We start from the raw sequence: 24,931 nt of genomic DNA, 5'->3' as shown, positions 1-24,931 counted from the left end.
CCAATCATGGTCCTTTAAAGCTGGAATTTGAATATATCAAAGTCCTGTAAAATAAAATAAAAAAGGTTAAAAAAAAATCATATGAATTTATAAATTGTTCATTTTTTATAACTTTAATTTTCAATAATACCTAAACAGATGTCTGAACATTAAATCTAACCATTTCATTATGCTTTTCAAAAAGCTTTTACTATTAGGAAGGCTAAGACAAGAAGTAGTACAGGTACCGGGGAATGGACTATGCGAAAGCTCTTTTATTCAAATGCTGGGTTTAAAGACAATAAGAACAAGAACACTTAGAAGCACTAGTAGAATAAACATGATTGGCACCGGTTCAAACTCGGTTTAAGCCACCGATTTGAACCGGTCACAATGTGGGGGGTGCCAATACCTACCCACTTTGCCACCGGTTCAAAACCGGTGGTATAACCAGTTTTGGCACCGGTTAACCGTTGCCTTTATTTAATTTGGCCACCGGTTAACCGGGGCCAATAATAAAGCCCGCAACATTTTTTTTGGTGGCAGTCACTTTTGGCACAGGTTAACCGGTGCCATTACAGTCTATTTTTTTTTTCTAGTTTTCTTGCAATAATATTAAAAAAAAACCCTGTAATTCCAGCAATAATAACCTGTTTTCAGGCCTGTAATTCCAGCAATAATATTAACAAAAATAATTAATAATATTATTATTATAATTACCAATAATAATAATACTATTAAATATTATAATAAGATACAAATAATATTACAAACAATAATTCATATATAGATATAAATATTCCCAAATGCAATACAATAAAAAAAAGTGTTATTATATATATATATATACATACACAAAGGATAGTAAGTAATTAATGAATAATAATATAGTTAAAAAGTTAACAAAACATAAATTTACAATAAAAGTGACATTTACATGTCAAAGGTGATAAAAGACGCCAACATGTCACGAATTTCATTAAGTTCCTTGATTGTCAACGGACCATCCTTTTGTACCTTGCAAAACATGAAATACAGAAAAATTATGTTAGAATTAATTAAATACGCTAAACAATATGTATTTTATCAAAAATGGACTATATGACTTCTACTTTGCCCGTTTTCTACATTTCTTATCAAATGAACTATTTCTTTCTTATAACATGTCAATGTTGGCTATTATTAAGTGTCTAAGGCTTGAAATCACATCAATAGAGCATTTTATTAAGTTTTAAGACGCATTTTACTCAAAATGGCCCAAAAATGGCATATATGACTTCTACGTTGCCTATTTCCTACATTTCTTATCAAATGAACTACTTCTTTCTCATAACATGTCAATATTACCTAGTATTAGGTGTCTAAGGCTTAAAATTGAATTAGAAGAGCATTTTACCAAAAATTGCCCTAATATAGCCTACATGCATGACTTCTACTTTGCACATTTCTTACATTTCTTATCAAATGAACTATTCTTTCTCATAACATGTCAATATTATCTAGTTTTAGGTGTATAAGGTTAGAAATCACATCAAAAAAACATATTAACAAAAAATGGCCCAAATATGGCCCATATGACTTCTTTTTAGCCCATTTTCTATCTTTCTTATCAAATGAACTATTTCTTTCTCATAACTTGTCAATGTTACCTAGTGTTATGTGTTTAATACATGATCTCTAGTGATTTCAACACTATCGACCACATTCACATTATTACAATCAACACAAGGACAATAAAGGCCTTTGTCACCCAGTTTGCGCTGATAAGATAAAGCCCTCTCGCAAAACTCTTGAACCCCATTCCAAAATTCCAACGTATCGCGTCTACCATACATCCAACCACGATCCTTATCCATTTAGTAAATTGTCTCTAAACATATATAGCAACATATAATGAATAATTTGTAATTGCTACTTTATGTAAATAAAATTCAAGTACACATCGTGAATATACCATTCAAACAGTGAAAAAATGCATGTTTCCAAAGGGTCCTTATAACTCCAACCTAACTCATCCTTGAATGTCTACTCTCACTAGTGAATGCATATCAACTTTCCGATTTTAAGGAAAATCCGGAAGCATTTCCCCCTAGTTCTCCAAGTACACGATGTAGATAATTAATTACCCACATATGTACCCAGAGAACATAGTGAGGAAATGGTAAGCCAAGATGTTCCTTAAAATTAAAAAGAAGACATACATTCACCACCTAAGTGAGAGTAAACATTAAAAAACAGTCCCAACCGAGGACTATTCAAGACTTTCTCCTAATGAGAAAGCCTTGAACGGGTGTCTAGGCATATGATGCTGCAAGAATTCTATATATTGTTGTATTTATTTACAACTGAACAATACACAAGTTGCAATATCATGAATAAACTTTTATTAATGGATAAATATAAAGAAATATAGGTTAGTAAAGTTAATAATTCATACCAATATAGCAAGTACAACGGATGTACACTTATGAACAACCCACTTGAGCTCAATATGTAGTCCTCAAGCTAAACTCGTGCTTCACATATGAATCTATTTAAAAAAAAAAACAAAAAAATTACTAATCAATTCAATAAACAAACAAGGTATTTCACTTGTTTTCTATTTAATAAAGTTTCTTTTTCAATAAACAAACAAGGTATTTCACTTGTTTTCTATTTAATAATATATCAAAAATATCAACATTATTCTCTTGTTTTCTATTTTATAAAGTTTCTTTTTAGTTTGGTAATTTTGGCGTGTTTTAGTTTATTTGGTTTATTTAATAGTTTTTAAGTTTATTTTGTTATTTTATTTGATTTTTAATTGCTTGTATAGTTTATTTGATAATTTTCTTTGTCCCAATCCTTTCCTCGGTTTTGTGTGTAGATGTGAGTTCAACTTTGGTTTTCAAGTCAAGTGAGTCCAGCTTCCGGGTTAGGGTCATATGCCAATTTTCATAAAGTATGCTATTGCCCTTGCCCTTCTCTAATCCTACACTACACACTCTTACTCTCTATTCACCTTATCCTCCACCACACCAAGACAACAAAATCCCCTGCTCCCTCACTTAATCACTACTACAACCCAAAAACAAACCAGCCACTCAATTCCAGCCACATTCACTCCCCTACTGCCACACCTTCAACCACCTGCCACCTTATCAATTACCATCTTATAACACCAAAACCACCACCACTTGCCACCTTAATTACCACCTAATAACACCAAAACCACCACAAACTGCCACCTTAATTACCACCTAATAACACCAAAACCACCAGCTAAGGCATTTTAACAATAATGTTACTATATTTTTTTTAGCTTAATTAACAATTCACAATTCAACCACCTAAAATTCACAATTCAAAATACATGCAACCACCCAAAATTCAAAATTTCCCAATAAACAACCAAAAATTAAGAAAAAATAGGGTAAAATTATATTCAAACCTTAACTTCAATTTGCTTAACAATTGTTCAAAATGCAATTGAAAATAATATAAGTACATATTTCAAAATAATTGTTCAATTTTTAACAAAAAAATAAAATAAACTTACCCTAATTAAGCTAGTTGGAGGTGGAAGCTAAGGGGAGGAGAGACTGAGGACGACCCAGTGGCGGTGAACTAGCGGCGATGGTGTCGGCTGTGGAATGGTGGTGGCGGCTGCGCAGTGGTAGACGCGGTTGTGGTTGAAAATGAAAGAGAAATGAAGGGGGAAAGAGAAGGACAGGGGAGAAGGGGCGGTTGTACTGTGGTGGAGGGTTTTCAACCCTCAGGCAATGCAGGTGGCCGACGACGGTGGCGGCTCTAGTGGAGGGAAAAAGGGGAGACTACTGAAGGTTTTCGCCTTTTCGGGAATGCAACAGTGGAGGTCGAAAATGAAAATGAAAATGAAAGAGAAAGAGAAGGAAGAAAGGAGGGAATGAAGACGTGCGTTTTTTTTTTTAAAGGCATTGGTTCAAACCGGTGGCCTACATATTTTCGCCACCGGTTTGCACTGAACCGGTGCAATTATGCTACCCCAATTTGAACATGCCCATTTTTAGCCTTTTTTTTACCACCGGTTTGGACTGAACCGGTGGCATTATGGGGGTGCCTCTTTCATTTTTTCTACCAGTGAAGTATGAAAAATAGGTGGATCGTACAAGTTGTACAACATATGTCCAATTTACAACATATGTCCAATATTGTTCAAAAGCAACATAATAAATGTTCAATTTTAAACACTATATATATAATATTATTATATAACATAAACATATAACATGTACAATCAAAACGAAAAAGGCATATATAAAATAAAAACAATATAAATTCAAAGTTTAAATTATTTAATCAATAGAAATTAAATATTAAGCAATTATTAATTACAGAGTATATGAAATAATCAATTAGAAACATTAAACAAGGAATGCACTCATAAATCTAACAGTGAAGAAGGAATAAATAAAGTCCATTGAATAAAAAAAAAAGCATCTAATTATTCAATCAAAGTAATAAATAAACTTACATTATTTATTCAATAATGAAGGAAGAATTGCATAAAAACATTTAGCAAGCTCCATTGTTATTCACAAAAAAATAAAAAAAATAAAAAAAAAAAACGAAAATCTTGATTATTTAGAACAATTCAACACCAAAAATAAAACAAATATAAATCGAAAATGAACAATAAGAGAGAAAATATTGTGAAATTGAGAAGAGAGAGAAAGTTTGAATTAAAAGGAAACAAATACTTTATATTCTAAACAGAGCATGCAATTATGGAAGCAAAATAAGATTGGAGATTTGAGCTGGAAATTAAACGATGTCGTTTCATTTAGAGAAAAGACTGTATGGGTTGTAATGCAGTATACAACAAAATGTCGTCGTTTTGCCGAGGGACCACAAAATGGTGGCTGGTCTCGAGACCAGGGAAAAATAAAAAAAATAAACTAATAAATAAAAATTAAAAAATGGATGGTCCTTGTAAACCAGTATAAATGATTTTGGTACACCAAAAATTGATTTCTGCATACCTATTGTGAGAACATAGTATATGATGTTTTTACAAGTGGTATGTCAAAATTTATTAGAAGTGTGTCACAATTAGTTTTTAGTTTTGATACATGCCTTATTTTTAAAACGCAAATTAATTAAATGAAAGAGTACAAAGTTGGCACTCTTGGCAGCATTGTCCACCTAATTAGAAGAAAGATGGTGTATAACAAAGTTGCAAAATAAGATTGACCCTCAGTACATGATGGGTAATGAAGTAATATATGTAGACACGAAAATTTTATGAGTGTTTTACATTTAAATTAAATAAATTAGTTTGGGTTAATCATATAAATAATCCATTTTAATTATTTTTGGCCAACCCAAATAAATATTCCGAATTAATTCGGGTTATAAAATAAATTAAACGGACCAGGTTAAAAGACTTCTAAGTCATAAAATGGGCCAGACCCAAACTTATTAAGTCTACTCAAGGGGTTCTCATCTCCTATAGATACACCATTCCTCCATCATTTGAGGGGATCTAGAAATCATTATTCTAAGAGCTTATAAAACTCAAACCAATTTCTCCATGAAGTAAGTCAATAAGCACATCAAACTCGTGCCGACTTGTTCAGATACACTCAAACAAATTTAAACGGGATTAAGCTTCATAAGCCCTCGTTTAGGTGTATTCAAATAAAACCCTTGAATACAGGTTGACATCATCAAATGTCACCCTACGTTCCAACTCAAGTCAACGTCATCAAACGTCAACCTACATGTGTCACACACGTGTCATCGTCGAGCTACGGAACAGAATTAGAGGACTTAGTTTATTTTATTATAAACTTTTATACAGAGATTGTACCCAAATTTCATATATTAATATAAATTCATTTGTTACTTTATTTCCCGTCTTTATTTATTTAGACTCGAAATTTGTGTAAACAAATTTTGGCACGCTCGATGGGACTATCTCTACCTCTCATCTCTATTTCCGTACGTTAAAAAAAAATTTGAAATGGCTTCAAAGACCCTTGTCGACAAAAGGATCTCTGCTACAGCTCAATAACGGGCTGCTGAGTTGGCTGAAATGCTTAACAGCCAAACTGATGAGGGAATCGTGACTAAAGGGATGAAGAAAGTTGTTGTTAACCCCGTCGCAAGAAGCTTGCGTGCCGCGTCAATCCCAACCAAAGCACAAAAGTCGCGCTCGTCTTGCTGCTTTTGTGAGGTCTCTCACGTACTTCACTCGCGAATCACATGAGAGTCTTGTGTTTGGTTCGTTAGATCATGTCATCCACACAAACTCATCCTTTGATCACTTTGATGAAGGACATGAGAATGAGTTTAGTGTGAGCTCACATGAGCCTACTTTTGTTGCTGTTATGATGACGCATACTAAGACGATCGAGCAACAACTGGGTGAAATGAGCATTATCCTTGAACAGCTGAAGAAAGATGGGGAGTAAAAAAATGCTCAAATCATACAGCAAAATGAACAAATTGCTGCTTTGACAAAGAAGCTTGAGAAACAAAAGATTGAGACTGAAAGCGATGACATCTCATATGGTAGCATTAAATAGACGAAATTAAAGCCAAATAGGCCACAAAATTCAATCACTGCTGAACAAGTTCAAGCTATGATAGCAGCTGTCAAGAGCCAACTTAGAGGGGGAGGTTCATACAATAGCCGACGTTATGTGAAGCCTTACACTAGGAGGATAGATGAGCTGAAAACGCTGTTTGGATACAACCTCCAAAATTTAAACTCTTTGATGGAAAGGATAACCCAAAACAACATGTTGCACACTTAATAGAGACGTGCAGCAATGGTGGTACCAAGGGCGACTTTCTTGTTAAACAATTCGTTTATTCTCTTAAGGGAACCGCTTTTGACTGGTACACCAACTTAGAGGCTGAGTTCGTTGACAGTTGGGATCAAATGGAAATGCAGTTTTTGTGTCGATTTTTCAGCACTAAGTGTGTTGTTAGTATGACTGAGCTAACTCAAACTGCGCAATGGGATGAAGAACCAGTCATTGATTTCATCAATTGCTGGCGCGCTCTAAGTTTGGAATGTAAAGATCGACTAACTGAAACCTCTGCCATAGAGATGTGCATTAATAGGATGAGTTGGGAACTACATCCTAAAGGGTATCAAACCAGGATCTTTTTAAGAGTTGGCAATGAGAGCTCATGACATGGAACTCTCGATCACCTTAACAAGAAGAAGAAGGGGCTTGATTCGGAATCAAAGAAAGAAAAGAAGGAGTATTATAAAATTGATAAGTCCTCCAAAAGTTCAACTAAGGAGACGTTGTGTGTGACTACCTATTCTGCACCCATCAAGATTTCCGGGAAGAAGAAAGAATAAAGTGAGGGTTCATCTTCGAGCTTTGTCAAGAAAGATAAAACCACTTTGAAAGAGCTTCAGGCTAAGAAGTACCCTTTCCCAGACTCTGACTTGTCTGGCATATTAGACAAATTGCTTGAAAACAAAATCATCGAGTTACCGGAGTCAAAGCGCCCTGAGAAAATGAACAAGACATCCGATCCCAATTTATTGTCCGTATCATAGGTTGATCAGTCATCCTATTGAAAAGTGTATAAACTTAAGGAGAAAATTATGCAATTGGCAAAGGATGGGACAATCGAGCTAGATGTCGACGAGCCAGTGACATCAAATCATGCCTCAGTAGCTACTGAACCATCATTATAGGCTCAAACTTTTCAATTTGGAAGTTTAGAGCCAGTAATCATACTTGTGGAGGGTCAACCTATTCGACATGAAGTCTCGTCCCAGGTTGAACACCAAGCACATGTTAAATCCAAGATGAATATGATGACGAAGGGTGGATATTGGTGCCAAGGAAACAAGTGCATAATTCTAAACCACAACCTTTTCATCGCAAAAGAAAGCAACAAAAGAATAGGAAATCCAAGCATTCAAAGGGGAAAAAGAAAGAAAAAAGAGGCCAGCAAGAAAAAGGTCCTCCCTATTGATTTGCTTGAGCAACAGCCGTTGTCTCCTGTAACTTTGGAGGAATATTTCCCGGAAGACTACTTTACTGTGGTTACGGTGAATATGATTTCCTTTGTGGAAAGTGAGGAGAAACAAGTTGATAATGAAACATCAACAAAATTAGCTGTACAACAATTCGAGGTGGTAGTAAACCCAAAAATATCTACTGTCTTGGATGCTCCTCCTTCACGCATGGGATGGAGGCAAATTTTTCATTTAATTTGCCTAAAGAAATGTGTCAACAGTTATCCCTTGCACTTCAACACACAGAGTTGTATGGCAATAAGGTGAAAAATGCTGGAGAACCTGCGGAAGATGCCACAAAATGTGTGTCGTGCAACGCAGCCTTAGCTTTCACAGATGATGACTTGTTAATGGGATCAAAACCCCACAATAGACCCTTGTTTGTGTCGGGGTATATCCGTGAACAAAAAGTGAGTCACATTTTAGTTGATGGTGGATCCACTATCAAAATAATGCTAAAATCCACTATGATAGAGTTAGGAATCAAGATGGATGAACTTTCTAACCCATAGTGATCCAGGATCTAACCTTGACAGTCAGCGTACAATAGGCATAATACGCCTAAAACTCACAATGGGAGAGTTAACGTCATTAACTCTCTTTCATGTGATTGACACAAAGACATCATACAAAATGTTGCTAGGACGCCGTTGGTTGCATGAGAATGGTGTGGTAGCATCGACCCTCCATCAATGTCTCAAGTATTATCGTGGGGGCGAAAAGAAGATAAATGGGGATGTCAAACCCTTTAGCAAAGCAGATTCTTACTTTGCTGACGCTAAGTTTTTTTAAGAAGAAGAGGCGTCAAGTGAGATAATACCTTCCCAAGTCCTTTCAACAGAAAAAAGAGAAGTTTAGGAGAGTATTGCTTTAGTTTCAAATGACAAATAGACATCTCCTGTTGAGGAGAAGTCTCAACAAAAGGTAGAAGTGGACGAAAAGAGTGTCTCTCAGCTCGTCATAAAAGAAAAGCTAAAGTTGTTAACTCCTATTTTGCGATACATCCAAAAACCACACTGCAAAGAGGGAGAATCACCTTATTGTGTTGAGAGGTTAACCTTGATGCTAAGGTAGAAAAGCCAATTGATGACACTAATCTCCAAAACTTGAAGATTAAAACAACTGTACCATTGGGTAAAGGTGCGCAAAGCCAAAGAGTCATCTAAGGCAAAAGAGCTTAACAAAGCAAAGTTCGACCGAAATGCATACAAGGTATCGGGAAAGGCGGGATATGACTTTGAAAACCCAACACCCATAGGTAAGGTCATAAACATTAAACCCAACGAACTCAATAATACTCAGAAGAAACTACTTGACTATGGCTCTAGTTATCAAGAAACCAAGGCAGGCCTAGGGTTTCAGCGCCCCAAACAAATCAAAATTGGTGTATGACGTAAAGTAGATGCTTCTTCCTCACAGTACATTATTGCCGAGGAACTCAAGAAAGGTGAAGTTGAGAAAGATGTTCCTACTCCCAGAATTTCTATGTTTGATTGACTTCAACCATCTACTACGAGGAATCGTATCTTAGTGTTCGATAGGCTTGGAGAATGTTATCATAGGGTGAAAGAAACTTCAAGTTCGCAACCCTTAAGATGAAAAGTATCTGTCTTTAACCGCGTAGGCATGACAAATTGTTAATTGAGATGAACACTACAAGAGGGGGGGGGGGGAATTGTAGTTGAGTTCCTAAATAATAATTTTGCAAATATAAAACAGAACAAAATAGGAACTTGCGATGCACACAGATTTTACGAGGAAACCTTCTAGTGCCCAACTAGAAGTAAAACCTCGACCCTACCTTAGGGATTTCAAACACAAATAATTCCACTATAATAGGACAAACACCAAGTTACAACCTATTATAATTTAGCCACTACTCTCAAGTTCCAGAATGAACTTGCTACAGAACAACACCTTGTTCTACCCAGTTTGAGTCCCACACTCAAACTCACTCGTACTCCCTAAGTACAGATCTTCCCCCTTCTCACCAGAAGCTCTCTCTGTATGCAATGATAAAAAAACTCTCACCCTAATAAACCCGAAACCAAATACAAGAATTAACACCTAGTATATGATCGGCAAGCTATGCATGAAACTCGAAACTAATATGACAGTATGATAAGCTTGGCAAACTTACACAACTATAGCTCTGTAAATTCTTCACGCATTAAACTCACAAAAACCTAGGCTCATGTTATTCTCTACTATTTATACGAGTATTACCTGTATAAACAGTAGGTTTACATAAAGATAAATAAGTAAAACTTAACTTATCTTAAAACACGGTTTTTTAATTAAATCCTTTGAAGAAAATCTTTTCAGAAAATAAGATAGAAATATTGAATTAAAAAGCATAATATCTTTTTAACAAACTGATTTTAAAAGATAAATATTTAAAGAAAATCTTTTTCCGATTTCTATCTTTTATCTTTTCCGATTTTAATTTATTTTCCAAGCTAACTGTCACGCTTCTAATAAGTTTCAAGCATATCCTACTTAACATATTTAACAATGAATCTAGAAGATAAAATCTTAACTAAAACATTTCTGCGCTGTACTCTTGTTCTGGTAGGTTTACTTTGACTCCACGCTTACTAAGTTCCTCCAAAGATCTTAGTCAGCAATCTTCAAGTTCCTGTGAGGGAACTCAGTTCCTATTAGGGAACTCTTCTTTTATATTGAACAACTTTCTTGATAAAGAACTCCTTCAAGTCTTCTCAGCTTTAGTTACTTCTTCCATCTCCAAGATCAATTTCACCTAGGCTGCACAAACACTTGAAAAGTCTTTATGAGATGAGTTTGCTGTAACTTAAGTTCCTCATCATCAAAACCTTTAAACATCAACAATTTCCCCCTTTTTGATGATGACAAACTTAAGCAAACTCTTGAGAAAGTTAAAACAAAATAAAAGGTCGTATTTTTGTATTTTAATTTTATTCACAGAAAATAAACACACAACAGAAATAAAACAAAAACAAAAAGTAAGCTAAGTAAACTAAACTGAGAAAGTTATGATACTTTCTCAATTGGAACCCAGAACAACTTCAACCTCCATGTTTGCTTCTTCTTTTCCCCCTTTTGGCATTATCAAAAAGTCCTGTATTTTCAAGTTTATGAAACATCCACCAACAGCCCCACAAGCAATTCATCGAGTGTGGGAAACTAAAGGCAGCGCTGCTAAACAACCTCAAGTAAGATCTACTCTTCAGCATAAGTGTTCGAAATATACACAACACACAAGTATAAGAAAGAGTTCCAACTTTTCATTAAAAATATTTAACATCCAGATGAACAATTTAAAAAATTTACAATCAAAATCAATTGTTCAAATACTTAAAAACGAAAATTAAATATGTTCATAACTAAGACAGTGAGAGAAAAAGCTAGTCTGATTTTGAGATGGGGTAGGCTGAATTTGAGATGGGGTAGGCTAGGTTTCAAGAAACTCCAGAATCTTGTTGAAGTCCTCCTTTGTTTGCTTTGCAGAGGCCTCCAACTTTTCTTCAACCCCCTTGAGCTTCACTAGGAACTCCTCCTTCTGTTCCTGTAGAGCCTTGTGAAGTTCTATCTCCTGGAACTCCTTCTGTTCTTGAAGGTCCTTGGTCTGTTTGAGCGTCATTCTCTTGAGTTCCTTCAACTCCTTCCCCTGCTCCTGGACCAGTTTTTCAAATGTCAGCACATGAAGTTTTCCAGCAGAGTCCTTCATTTGACTATCTACCCTCTCCATTCTGTCAGCCAACTCAGCAACTTGCCCTTCAAGGATATTCTCCTCGACATCCAATTCCAGTGGTTGTTCCATGCTAGTTTGAGGAACACCACTGGCAGAAATCCTCCTACTCTTCCTTACAGGCTGCTCTAACATAGCCTTTTCCTTCCTCTTCCCTGTCACTTTTTCTTTCTTTTTCTCTCCTTTTTCTAACTTCTGAATTTTTCCTTTTACAACTTCCAAACTTAACCCAGCAAGGGTTTCCTCATTGATCACATTTTCTGGCTTCTCATTCAAAGCCCCATATTTTCCTTTTAAAATCACTCCTGCATTTTCAAAAACAATAGACAAAATGGCCCCATACCCCACTTTTGTCCTACTTGGAACACAATGAGCTAAATGCTGATACATCAAAGAAGGAAAGTTCACCTTAATCTTCTTTGAAATGCAGAAGATTACAGCCATATCCAGTAAACATGCCTCCCCCTTTTTAGCAGTCCTAGGCAGAATAGTCTTTTTCACCAAATTAAACAGCAGCTTATTTAGAGGGCTTAGATCATTATGACTCATGACCTTCTTACCCCTCTATCCTCCTAATTCCTCTACTATATCCCCAGCTATGAAATTTCCTACATTGGTACTACCCTTTCCCTTTAAGTAAGTATCAAAACCTTCAGTAGGAGCTTTTAGAATTTTACCTAGAGTTTCTAGGTCCAATTCAATCTTTACATCATTCACCATGCTCGTTATTATTCCCAATTTTGCCTGAAAATTCTGGCAAAATTCATTCATAGCAGCAGGATACAAGTAATTTGATGAAACCCTAGTCAACAGAAATTCCCAACCTTGAAATTTTATTAAATCAAGAAACTCTAAAAATCTTGCTTTTCTACACCACACAGCGTCAAGACGATGACCTACTACATACCTTCCTGCCATTGATTCAAGTTCCTCTTGATCAGTTACCTCCTCTTCTTCATCTTCCTTTTCCGATTCTTCGTTTTCTGAGTTGATCTCCTCTTCTTTTTCTTCCTCTTCTCCCTCACTTATTTCTTCTTCTTCTCTGTTCTCCTCTGTTGTCTCTTCCGGGTTTTTCTCTTTCTCAAATTCATCAACTTCCTCAATGTGCTCTTCCAAAGACTTTACACTTTGTTTTCTTTCCTTCCACTCCTTTAATTTTTGAAGAACACTCGAGACAGAGGAGTCCCCTTGATCGATTTTACTCTCTACTTCTTTTGGTTTTGGAGGAGATTTCTTAGGGTTTTCAGAAGGTGTTTGAGAGGTAGAAGATGCTTTGTAGTTTACCATGGCTAACGGAGATGATTCTTCCTGAATTGAGTTTTCTGGACTTTGGGATTCTTCAGAGGAAACAAACTCAGCAATGATCACCATTGAAGCTTAAGGAAGGGTTTTAAAGGGGTTATCAAAGTTTTACTGAGAGGGAGTAAATTTGATGTGACAGTGAGGTGAAAGAAGTGGGTGAAAATTTGCTTTTATAATAAATGAAGCGGTGTGAGGGAATTTAGGAAGTTTTCACTATTTAGTTATTAATTGAACAAATTCAATTAATTTTTCAAAATTTAAACACTGGACGAATATTTCAAAAATTTTAAATTTCCAAATTCAATTAATCTTGAATGAAGTTTCTATAAAACACAATTGGAACACGCTTTCAACATGTATGCTATGTACAAATTTAATAACTTAAGCCGTTGAGCAATTTAATGAACTTACCTTTGGCAGTTAACAACGGTGACACTTTAGCTATGTTTATCACACCAAGTTTGTGGTAGAAGTTCTTTTTGCTCTATTTACAATATTTTTGACTTTGCCATATCTTGAAACTTCAGAGGCTAGTACTTCAGCTTGATCATTCCAAGTTCCAGTCTCAATTTCTCAAATCTTTCTCTGTTCAAGGGCTTTGTTAGAATATCAGCAATTTGATTTTCAGTTTGACAAAATTCTAACTTAATATTCCCTTACTCCACATTATCTTTAAGAAAGTGATGCCTAATGTGGATATGTTTTACCTTTGAGTGTTGAACTGGATCTTTAGAAATACATATAGCACTTGTATTATCACAATAAATAGGCACACAATAAAAAATAATACCAAAATCTCTGACCTGTTGTTTTATCCATAAGACTTGTAACATGCTGCTGCAGCTACATACTCAGCTTCTGCTGTAGATAAAGCAACTGTGTTTTGCTTCTTGGAACCCCAAGAAACTAAACAAGGTCCTAAAAACTGTACCATACCTGAAGTGCTTTTCCTGTTTACCAAGTCACCTGCATAGTCAGCATCTGTAAAACTATTCAAATTAAAAGAATCACTTCTAGGATAGAAGAGACTCAAATCGTCAGTTCCTTTCAGGTATCTAAGGATTCTTTTTACTGCTGTCAAGTGAGACTCCTTTGGATTTGCTTGGAACCTGGCACACAGACCTACACTAAAAGATATGTCAGGTCTACTAGCTGTTAGATAAAGTAGTGAGCCTATCATAGCTCGACACATAGATTGATCAATGCAAGTTCCAGATGGATCTTCATCCAATCTAGTAGCAATTCCCATAGGAGTATTGTTGGTTTTGGCATTTTCCAACTTGTATTTCTTGATCAGTTCCTTAATATATTTTTGCTGATGAATCATAATTCCCTCTTCATTTTGCTTAATTTGCAAACCAAGAAAGAAATTTAATTCTCCAGTCATGCTCATTTCAAATTCTCCACTCATAAGGTCAGCAAAATACTTGCACAAAGATTCGTTAGTTGCACCAAATAAAATATCATCAACATAAATTTGTACAACTAAGATATCAGTTCCATTTGACTTTAAAAACAATGTTTTATCAATTTTGCCACGTTTAAAACCATTAGCCAAAAGGAACTTAGATAATCTTTCATACCATGCTCTAGGAGCTTTCTTTAACCCATAAAGAGCCTTGTCAAGCTTATAGACATGGTTTGGGAACTCTGGATTTTCAAATCCAAGAGGCTGTTCCACATAGACTTCCTCATTTAAGTATCCATTTAAGAATGCACATTTGACATCCATCTGGTACAGCCTAAAACCCATATAAGCAGCAAAACCAATAAGTAAACGAATAGCTTCTAACCTGGCTACAGGTGCAAATGTTTCTTCATAGTCAATTCCTTCTTGCTGGTTGAACCTTGTACAACTAGTCTAGCTTTGTTCCTGACAATAATACCATGTTCATCTAGTTTGTTTCTGAATACCCATTTTAGTCCAATGGACTTCTTGTCTTTAGGTCTAGGTTCCAGATGCAAAACTTTATTTCTTTCAAATTCATTTAGTTCAGCTTGCATAGCATTAATCCAGTCTGCGTCAGTTAAAGCCTCAACATAATTTTTAGGTTCCATGGAAGAAAGGAATGCATTGAATGCACAGAAGTTCCTAAGCTGAGATCTGGTTTGAGTTCCTTTTGTGATGTCACTCATGATTGTGTCAACTGGATGAGATTTCTGATATTTCCAGGGCCTTGGAGTGAAATCTTTGATTGGATACATCCTCTCTTCATTATTGTTGACTGGTTCTTCTGTAGGAACTTGATTCTGGAACTCAGGTTGAACTTCTTCAGGAGTTTCCACATTTTGGCCTTCATTCTGATTTTCAATCTGTTCTTGAAGTTGAGTTCCTGGTGCATTCTCCAACTCTGGTTCAACATTTGCTTCAGGATTTGTTACTTCTGCAATTTCAACTTGCTGCTTCTGCAGTGATACTGATTCCTCATCTGGATTTTGCTTACGCACAAGTCTAATCTCGAAATCATCATCACAATCCTGTACATCAACCAAATTTTCAGTCTCATCAAATATAATATGTACAGACTCCTCAACACACATTGTTCTTTTATTATAAACTCTATAAGCTTTACTATTTGAGGCATATCCTAAGAAAACTGCCTCATAACTACGTTCATCAAACTTTCCCAAGTTCCTTTTACCATTATTGTGAACAAAACATTTGCAACCAAAAGATCTAAAGTAAGAAATATTAGTTTTTCTCCCTTTCATAAGTTCATAAGGAGTTTTGTTAGTGATGGCCCTAACAGATACTCTGTTGATTATATAACATGAAGTGTTCACTACCTCAGCCCAGAAGTTCCTAGGCAGCTTGCTTGATATCAGCATTGTCCTTGCCATGTCTTCAAGACTCCTATTCTTGCGTTCCACTACTCCATTTTGTTGTGGAGTTCTTGGGGCAGAGAAATTGTGATCCATACCATACTCAACACAAAATTCATCAAATTTTGAATTCTCAAATTCTGTTCCATGGTCAGATCTAAGATGTATCAACTGATTACCTGTTCTTCTCTGTTCTTTCTTAACAAAAGCAACAAACTCATCAAACGTTTCATCCTTGCTTACAAGAAAGAAAACCCAAGTGAACCTTGAAAAATCATCAACAATAACCATTACATATTTCTTACAACTTCTGCTTTGGATTCTCATTGGACCACAAAGATCCATATGAATGAGTTCCAAAGGTCTTTTGGTACTTACCATCTTTTTGGACTTGAAGGAAATTCGGGTCTGTTTACCTTTAGCACAAGCTTCACACACTTTATCATACAGGAACTTAATGCAAGGAAGTCCTTCCACTAAGTTCTTAGATCTTAGTTTATCAAGTAAAGAAAAGCTTGCATGGCCAAATCTTTTGTGCCACAACAGAGGATCATCCTCAATAACACTAAGACATGTTAAACTGCTGTTAGGAACCTCGTTAAGATCCACAACATATGTGTTCCCTTTACGAGTTCCTTCTAAAATTATGTTCCCAGTGTCATTGTGGATGATTCTACATTTGTTTGAAGTAAAGCTAAAAGAGTTACCTTTGTCACAAAACTGTGAAATACTTAACAAATTGTGCTTGAGGCCCTCGACCAAAAATACATTATCAATAGCATGGGAACGTGACCTTCCTATCTTGCCAATAGCAATTATATCACCTTTCATATTATCACCAAAGGTCACAGTCCCACCATAGTAGGCATCCAGTGAGAGAAATCTAGTTTTATCTCCAGTCATGTGCTTAGAACAACCACTGTCGAGGTACCAAGTGTTGTTCCCCCTCACTGGAACATGTAAGAAGAATTTAAACGTTATAGTCAGGAACCCAGGTTTCCTTGGGTTCCTGTGTAACATGGGTTAATTCATTTTTCTTTACCCAGATTTGTTTTACATGTTTGATATTCTTCTGAGTACTTTGTTCTTTCTTAGGACACTTAGCTTGCTTATGCCCTGTATTGCCACAGAAATAACAAACAATGCTACTGGGCAAGTTGACATACTTCTTTTCTTTCTGGAACTTCTTTTTAAAACCTAAACCTTCAGTATTCTTAGTTTGAGCCTTAGTGATCCATTCAGGAACTCTATACTCCATTGGTTGCTTACCTTTCCTAGCCCTCTCAAGTTCCCCCTCAAGACGTGCCTTATCCGTTTTTAATTCTTCCAACTCATGTTTTAATTTTTCAAAATTCGGATAATCAGTAGGTGGAGGAACTTCAGAGTTAGGAGTATCAACAGTAAGTTTTAACAAAGACAATTCCACATTCAAGAGTATGTTATTTTGTTTGAGGTTCTCAATGGTGTCTTTTAAAATTTTATTATCATCAAACAGACTGAAGAGCCTGTATTGAATATCAAACTTCATGTTATCAACCCATTCACTGTTCTCTTTGAAAGTTACTAAAGCTTTATCACTTTGCTGTTTGGATCTATGCAATTCCTTTAAATCTTCTTGAATTTCCAAAACAGTATTTATTAGATTCTCTTTAAACAGATGTTTTAATTGGTTATAAGAGAACCATACCTCAGACTCAAGCTCCTTTAGCTTGGCAGCTTCATCAGTTTTTGCCATTAAACATAAATGAGCAGTTTCTTCTGATGGTTGATCCTCCTCTTCTTCTTCTGAATCTGTATCTCCCCAAGCAGCAAGCATGGCTTTCTTAACGTTGTCCTTGGTGAAGTAAGGCTTGTAGACTCTTGACTCCTTGGATTGCTCCTTGCCTTTAGTCTTTCCTTTCTCTCCATCCTGAACAGGACAATCTTTGATAAAATGATCCTTTGATCCACACTTGAAACACGTTGTGTTTCTGGAACTTGTATACTTCTTGTTCCTGTCAAACTTCCTATTGTTCATCATCTTCTTAAATTTTCTCACTAGCATAGCCATCTCTTCTTCATCAACTTCTGATCCTTCTTAGTCTTCAGCCTTGAGTGCCAAACCTTTATTTCTGGAACTTTTAGTGTTGGAACTCAGATGAAGTTCATGAGTCATCAATGATCCAGCTAGTTGTTCCATATTGAACTTAGTAAAGTCCTTAGCTTCCTGCATGGCAGTAACCTTGGATCTCCAGCGTTCATCTTGTGGTAGGCTTCTTAAGATCTTCCTTGCCTGTTCATCAATAGGAATTTGCCTGCCAAGGGAGTTCAGTTCATTAATAATATCATTGAATCTAGTAAACATCTCTTCTATGGTTTCTTTGGATTGCATTTCAAACCTTTCATACCTAGACATCAATAAATCTATTCTAGAACGTTTTACCTCGTTAGTACCTTCATGAGTTACCTGTAACAAATCCCAAATCTGTTTAGCAGACTTGCATCCCATGATACGATTATGTTCATGGGGTCCAAGTCCACAGTGCAGATACTTTATAGCTAAAGCGTTCATTTCAAGTTTATGATAATCTTCTTTATCATAATCAGAAATAGATTTAGAAACTACCTCATGCTTGTCATTGGTTTGAGTTATTTCAAAATCACCAGTTTCAATTACACGCCAAACCTGGTAATTTTCGGCCTTGATGAATATCTCCATCTTGTTCTTCCAGTAGGCATAAAACTTACCGTTGAACATAGGTGGACGTTGGGTAGAGTACCCTTCTTCAAGTTTCTCCTTGTAATTCATCTCTCCAGGACTTACTCAGCAAAATTATCTGCTTGCACGTGAGAACCGTGCTCTGATACCAATTGTTAATTGAGATGAACACTACAAGAGGGGGGGTGAATTGTAGTTGAGTTCCTAAATAATAATTTTGCAAATATAAAACAGAACAAAATAGGAACTTGCGATGCACACAGATTTTACGAGGAAACCTTCTAGTGCCCAACTAGAAGTAAAACCTCGACCCTACCTTAGGGATTTCAAACACAAATAATTCCACTATAATAGGGCAAACACCAAGTTACAACCTATTATAATTCAGCCACTACTCTGAAGTTCCAGAATGAACTTGCTACAGAACAACACCTTGTTCTACCCAGTTTGAGTCCCACACTCAAACTCACTCGTACTCCCTAAGTACAGATCTTCCCCCTTCTCACCAGAAGCTCTCTCTGTATGCAATGATAAAAAAACTCTCACCCTAATAAACCCGAAACCAAATACAAGAATTAACATCTAGTATATGATCGACAAGCTATGCATGAAACTCGAAACTAATATGACAGTATGATAAGCTTGGCAAACTTACGCAACTATAGCTCTGTAAATTCTTCACGCATTAAACTCACAAAAACCTAGGCTCATGTTATTCTCTACTATTTATACGAGTATTACCTGTATAAATAGTAGGTTTACATAAAGATAAATAAGTAAAACTTAACTTATCTTAAAACACGGTTTTTTAATTAAATCCTTTGAAGAAAATATTTTCAGAAAATTAGATAGAAATATTGAATTAAAAAGCATAATATCTTTTTAACAAACTGATTTTAAAAGATAAATATTTAAAGAAAATCTTTTTCCGATTTCTATCTTTTATCTTTTCCGATTTTAATTTATTTGCCAAGCTAACTGTCACGCTTCTAATAAGTTTCAAGCATATCCTACTTAACATATTTAACAATGAATCTAAAAGATAAAATCTTAACTAAAACATTGCTGCGCTGTACTCTTGTTCTGGTAGGTTTACTTGGACTCCACGCTTACTAAGTTCCTCCAAAGATCTTAGTCAGCAATCTTCAAGTTCCTGTGAGGGAACTCAGTTCCTGTTAGGGAACTCTTCTTTTATATTGAACAACTTTCTTAATAAAGAAATCCTTCAAGTCTTCTCAGCTTTAGTTACTTCTTCCATCTCCAAGATCAATTTCACCTAGGCTGCACAAACACTTGAAAAGTCTTTATGAGATGAGTTTGCTGTAACTTAAGTTCCTCATCATCAAAACCTTTAAACATCAACACAAATGCCTCTACAATGAACAAAGACAGTCAGCTTTTGTCAGGGCTATGTATCAACGTGCAATGCAAAAGATCTTCGAAGATATGATGCACAAAATTGTGGAATGTTACGTGGACGATTTGGTGGTTAAGTCTAAAAAGAGGGAGGATCACCTAGGTGACCTTTGCAAAACCTTTGAAAGACTACGTAAATGTCAATTGAAAATGAATCCTCTCAAATGTGTGTTCGGTGTTACCTCAGAAAATTTTTTAGGCTTCATCGTAAAACATAGGGGAATTGAAATTGACCAACCCAAATTTAAGGCAATTCAAGAAATGCCTGTACCACGAAATCTCAAAGAACTTCGCGGTCTCCAAGGGCGCCTTGCATATATTCGGAGGTTCATCTCCAATCTTGCAGGCAGATGTCAACCATTTAGTTATCTCATGAAAAATGATGCTCCATTCAAATAGGAGGAGTCACTAGGTGAAAAAACAAAATTGGCACCGGTTCAAAACCCCTCAATGCCACCGATTTTAAACCGATGCCAATTTGGGGGGTGCCAATAATTGCATGAAAAGCCACCGGTTTGAACCGGTGGGAAAACTTGTTATTGGCACCGGTTAACCGGTGCAAAAAGTTCCCAAAAAATTAATTTTTAATTTGTCTTTTTCACGTAAAAATTAAATTGACTAAAATAAATAAGAACATCAAAATATAAATACAATATCAATCAATAAAATTGAAAATTTTTAATATAGATCAGTAAAATAGATCAATTACAACATATAAATAAAAAAAATTACAATTTAAATCAAAAAAATATTACAACATCACAATAAAAAAAACACCATACAACATCTAAATCAATATTCTTGCATCTTGATACTTCGATTTAAGATCTAAATCAATATACCTGCACAAAATAAAACAAAAAACTAAATCGATTAAAATAAATTAGCTGCGAAAAAATATTAAAAAAAAAGCAGAAAAAAAAATTCAGTTAAAAACCCAGAAAATAAAAAAATTGAATTAAAATAAAAAATATCCAAAATCAGTTAAAAACCCAGAAAATATAAAAAAATTGAATTAAAATCGATTAAAATAAAAAAATCGATTAAAATAAAAAAAAAATCGATTAAAACAAGTTAAAAACCCTGAAAAAAATCGAATAAAAATAAGATAAAAAATCGATTAAAACAAACCAGAAAATCGAATCAGTTAAAAACCCAAAAAGTTAAAAAAAAAATCGAATTAAAATCGATTTAAAAAATCGTATTAAAATCGATAAAAAAACTCAGAAAATACCAATTCTATTAATTAAAACCAGAAAAATCAATGAACTAAACCCAGAAAAATCAAGAAATTAAACCCAGAAAAATTAAGAAATTATACCCTAACCTCGAATAATTTTGGATTAAACCCTAACTTTGCTCATGCATGTGTTCGTGGTAGTCTTGGTGGTGGTGGAAGAGTCGGTGTTGCTTGTGTTCGTGGTGATCTTTTAATGAAAGAGAAGTAGAAGGACACAAGGGAGAAGGAGATCGAGATGAGAAAGAGAAGGAGGAGATGAGAAACAGAAGGGAGAACAGGAGACGGAGAGAGTAGGAGAAGGAAAGAGGAGGAGAGGAGGAGAGGAAAGAGAAAGAGAGCGGCTGAGAAAGAGAGGGGGTTAGGGTTGGGGAGTATAAAAGGGGCCGTATTTTTATTAATAACAAATGGCACCGGTTCACATTGGCACCGGTTCAAACCGGTGGGATATATGTTTTTGCCACCGGTTTGAACTAAACTGGTGCCATTATTCTTGGTTCATTTGCCCGCCAATTTTTTAGCCTATTTTTGCCACCGGTTTGGACTGAACCGGTGGCAATTAAGGGGTGCCTTTTTGCTTTTTTCTGCTAGTGAGTCATGTCAAAAAGTGTTCGACAATATAAAGAAGTAGATGTCCTCTCCGCTGGTTTTGGAGCACCAGTTAAAGGAAAACCTCTAATCCTTTACGTTGCTGCTCAAGAAAGACCACTAGGGGCAATGTGTTCTCAACAAATTGAAGATCACAAGGAGATTCTCTTTATTACTTGAGTTGAACATTGGTGGGTGCTGAGCTGAATTATTCACCAATTGAAAAGAATTTGTCTTGCGTTAATTTTTGCCATCCAAAAGTTGAAGCATTACATGCAATCTCATACAGTACATGTCGTCTCAAAAGTTGACCCAATCAAGTACATCCTCTCAAGACCAGTGTTGTCAGGAAGACTAGCTAAATGGGTTGTACACATCAAACAGTACGATATAGTGCTCGTACCACAAAAGTCTATCAAAGGACAAGCCATCGCTGACTTCTTTGTCGACCACCCAGTACCACCTGAATGGAAGATGTCCGTTGATTTGCCTAGATAAGATGTGTTTAATATCAAAATACTACCACCATGGAAAATGTATTTTGACAGGGCTTCTCGTCAAGACGGCGCAGGAGCAGGGGTAGTCTTTGTATCACCAGAAAAGCACGCTTTACCTTACTCATTTGTGTTAACTTAGTTGTGCTCAAACAACATGGATGAGTACCAAGCTCTCATTATGGGTCTTCAAATGGCGGTTGATATGGGAATTCAAGATCTTAATGTTTATGGAGATTTGCAACTTGTTATAAGTCAACTTTTAGGAGAATATGAAGTCAAGAAAGAGGATTTAATTCCATATCACAAAAATGCATCAAGATTGCTAGACAAGTTTGACATTATCAAGCTAAGCCATGTTCCAAGGAGTGCCAACAAGATGGCTAACGTGCTTGCCGGTCTTGCAGCCACTTTGGCACTGGGGGCAGAGGAAACCATGTCTGTACCTATTTGCAATCGTTAGGTAGTTGCACCTGAAGAATATGAAGTTGAAGATGACGAGTTCGAGGAGGTTGACATGATCACTCTCTGCCAAATTGACAAAGAAGACTGGCATCAACCAATCATCGATTATTTAGATCACCAAAAGCTGCCTAATGATCCACGACATCGAAAAGAAATCTGCCGTCGAGCCTCTCATTTTATTCTCTTAAAAGGGACTCTTTATAGATGATCTTTTGACAAGCTATGGTCGAGATGTCTAGAAGATGAAGAGGCAACCAAAAATATAGAGGAGTTTCATTCAGGGATTTGTGGAGCTCATTAATCTGGACCTAAGATTCATGATCGTATCCAAAGTGCAGGGTATTATTGGCCCTCAATGGTTCAAGAATGCATGGAGTTCATTAAAAAGTGTGAAGCATGTCAATTTCATGCAAACTTCATTCACCAACCTCCAGAACCACTACATCCAACTGTGACATCATTGTCATTTGAAGGATGGGGTCTTGACGTGTTGGTCGATCACACCAAAGTCATCTGGAGGTCACGCTTATATACTGGCTGCCACTGATTACTTTTCTAAGTGGGCTGGAGCTATTCCCCTTCATGAGGTAAAAAAGGAAAATGTTGTCGATTTCATTCGCACCCATATCATTTACAGGTATGGAATACCTCAAAGAATCGTCGTTGATAATGGAAAGCCATTTTTCAACAACTTGATGGATAGCCTTTGCCAAAAGTTCTAGTTCACGCAACATAAGTCATCCATGTACAATGCTCCTGCAAATGGTCTAGCTGAAGCATTTAACAAAACGCTTTGTAGTTTAATTAGCTCGGACATTGCAAAGTCTAAGCGTGACTGGCATGAAAAGATAGGGGAAGCACTTTGGGCATATAGGAAAACATACAAGAACGCAACACAATCTACCCCATATGCGTTGGTGTATGGTGTTGAGGTTGTCCAACCCTTAAAAGTTCAAACTTCATCACTAAAAATTGCTATTCAAGAGGGTTTAACTAGTGATGAAAATGACAATCTTGATTGGCTGAACTTGAAGCGCTTGATGAGAAAAGATTACAAGATCAACAAAAATTGCAATGCTATCAAGCTCGCATGACACGCACATTCAATAAAAAGGTTCAACCTCGTTCTTTTCAAGTGGGAGACATGGTCCAGGCAGTGAGAATGCCTATCATTACTTCGCACAAAACTGGAAATAAGTTCACATCAAAATGGGATGGTCCTTATGTGGTACGAGAAGTCTACACTAATGGAGCATACAAAATTGTCGATGCTGAGGGATTACGCGTACGTCCAATTAATGGCAAGTTTTTAAAGCGTTACTATTCATGAAGTGAAAGACTTGTACATTCCTAAGTAAAAGAATAAACTGCTAACCAAAAAATAAAAAGAAAATTAAAAAAATGCATTGTTTGAACTACGTTGGCTTGATCTTGAAAGATAAAAAAATCAAGTGCGGCCACATAAAAAAAATCATCATCATTATACTACTCCTGGCTCGCAAGAGTTTAAAATGTGTACGACAAAAAAAACATAAAGAAAACTCCTAGGCCGCAATAGTATAAACTGTGTACGGTAAAAAAATACTCCTGGCTCACAAGAGTATAAACTATGAATGTCAAGGCAACACAAACAAAAAAATCATAAGGGTGTGTTTGACATATGTAGACACCCATTTATGTCTTCCCAAAACCAAACCCAGTGATGAATACCTTTCACGTCATTTGATTATCGAACAAAGAGAAAGTGTAAAAAGTCTAGTGATGAGGATGTTTTTATTAAAATATATCTTCTTTCTGTTTTTGAAAATATTTCTTTTCTTACCTTATTTATGAAAAACATGCATTCCAGTTTATTTTGGTCCATGATAATGGTCCAATAATAGTGTATTTTGATAGATCTTTAAAAGACCTTTCCAACGATATATTATTAGCCCAATTCCGATGAATAATGAGGAAGTTATGGCCAAAAAACTAAACAAGGCCCGGTTTGGTTTTTATATGCGGCCCAATGATCTAGAGGAGGGCCTATTATTAATTATCATTCCTAAAGCTATTAGGATTGATTATAGTCTTCTAGAATACTCTAAAAGTTTCTCTTGAATCCTAATGGAGTTAGGATTGATAATTATGTTTCAAAGAGTTTGAAATTGAATAAAACTATTCCTTTTTAGAATCCTTGTTTTGTACG

The 24,931-nt window shown here is 35.8% G+C and overlaps 1 protein-coding gene across 1 annotated transcript; it reads left to right on the top strand.

The window, feature by feature from the left end:
• Positions 1-23,486: 23,486 nt before the first annotated feature.
• LOC145643074 (uncharacterized) lies at positions 23,487-23,837 on the top strand. Its single transcript, XM_081694238.1, has one exon. The coding sequence runs from the start codon at positions 23,487-23,489 to the stop codon at positions 23,835-23,837; it is 351 nt and encodes a 116-aa protein (XP_081550364.1).
• The last annotated feature ends 1,094 nt before the right edge of the window (positions 23,838-24,931 follow it).

This window comes from Chenopodium album, chromosome 8 (genome assembly GCF_948465745.1).
Source record: "Chenopodium album chromosome 8, dcCheAlbu1.1, whole genome shotgun sequence".
Lineage (NCBI taxonomy): Eukaryota > Viridiplantae > Streptophyta > Magnoliopsida > Caryophyllales > Amaranthaceae > Chenopodium > Chenopodium album.
Note: the sequence above shows the minus strand (reverse complement) of the source record. Positions and strands in the feature narration are given on the sequence as shown.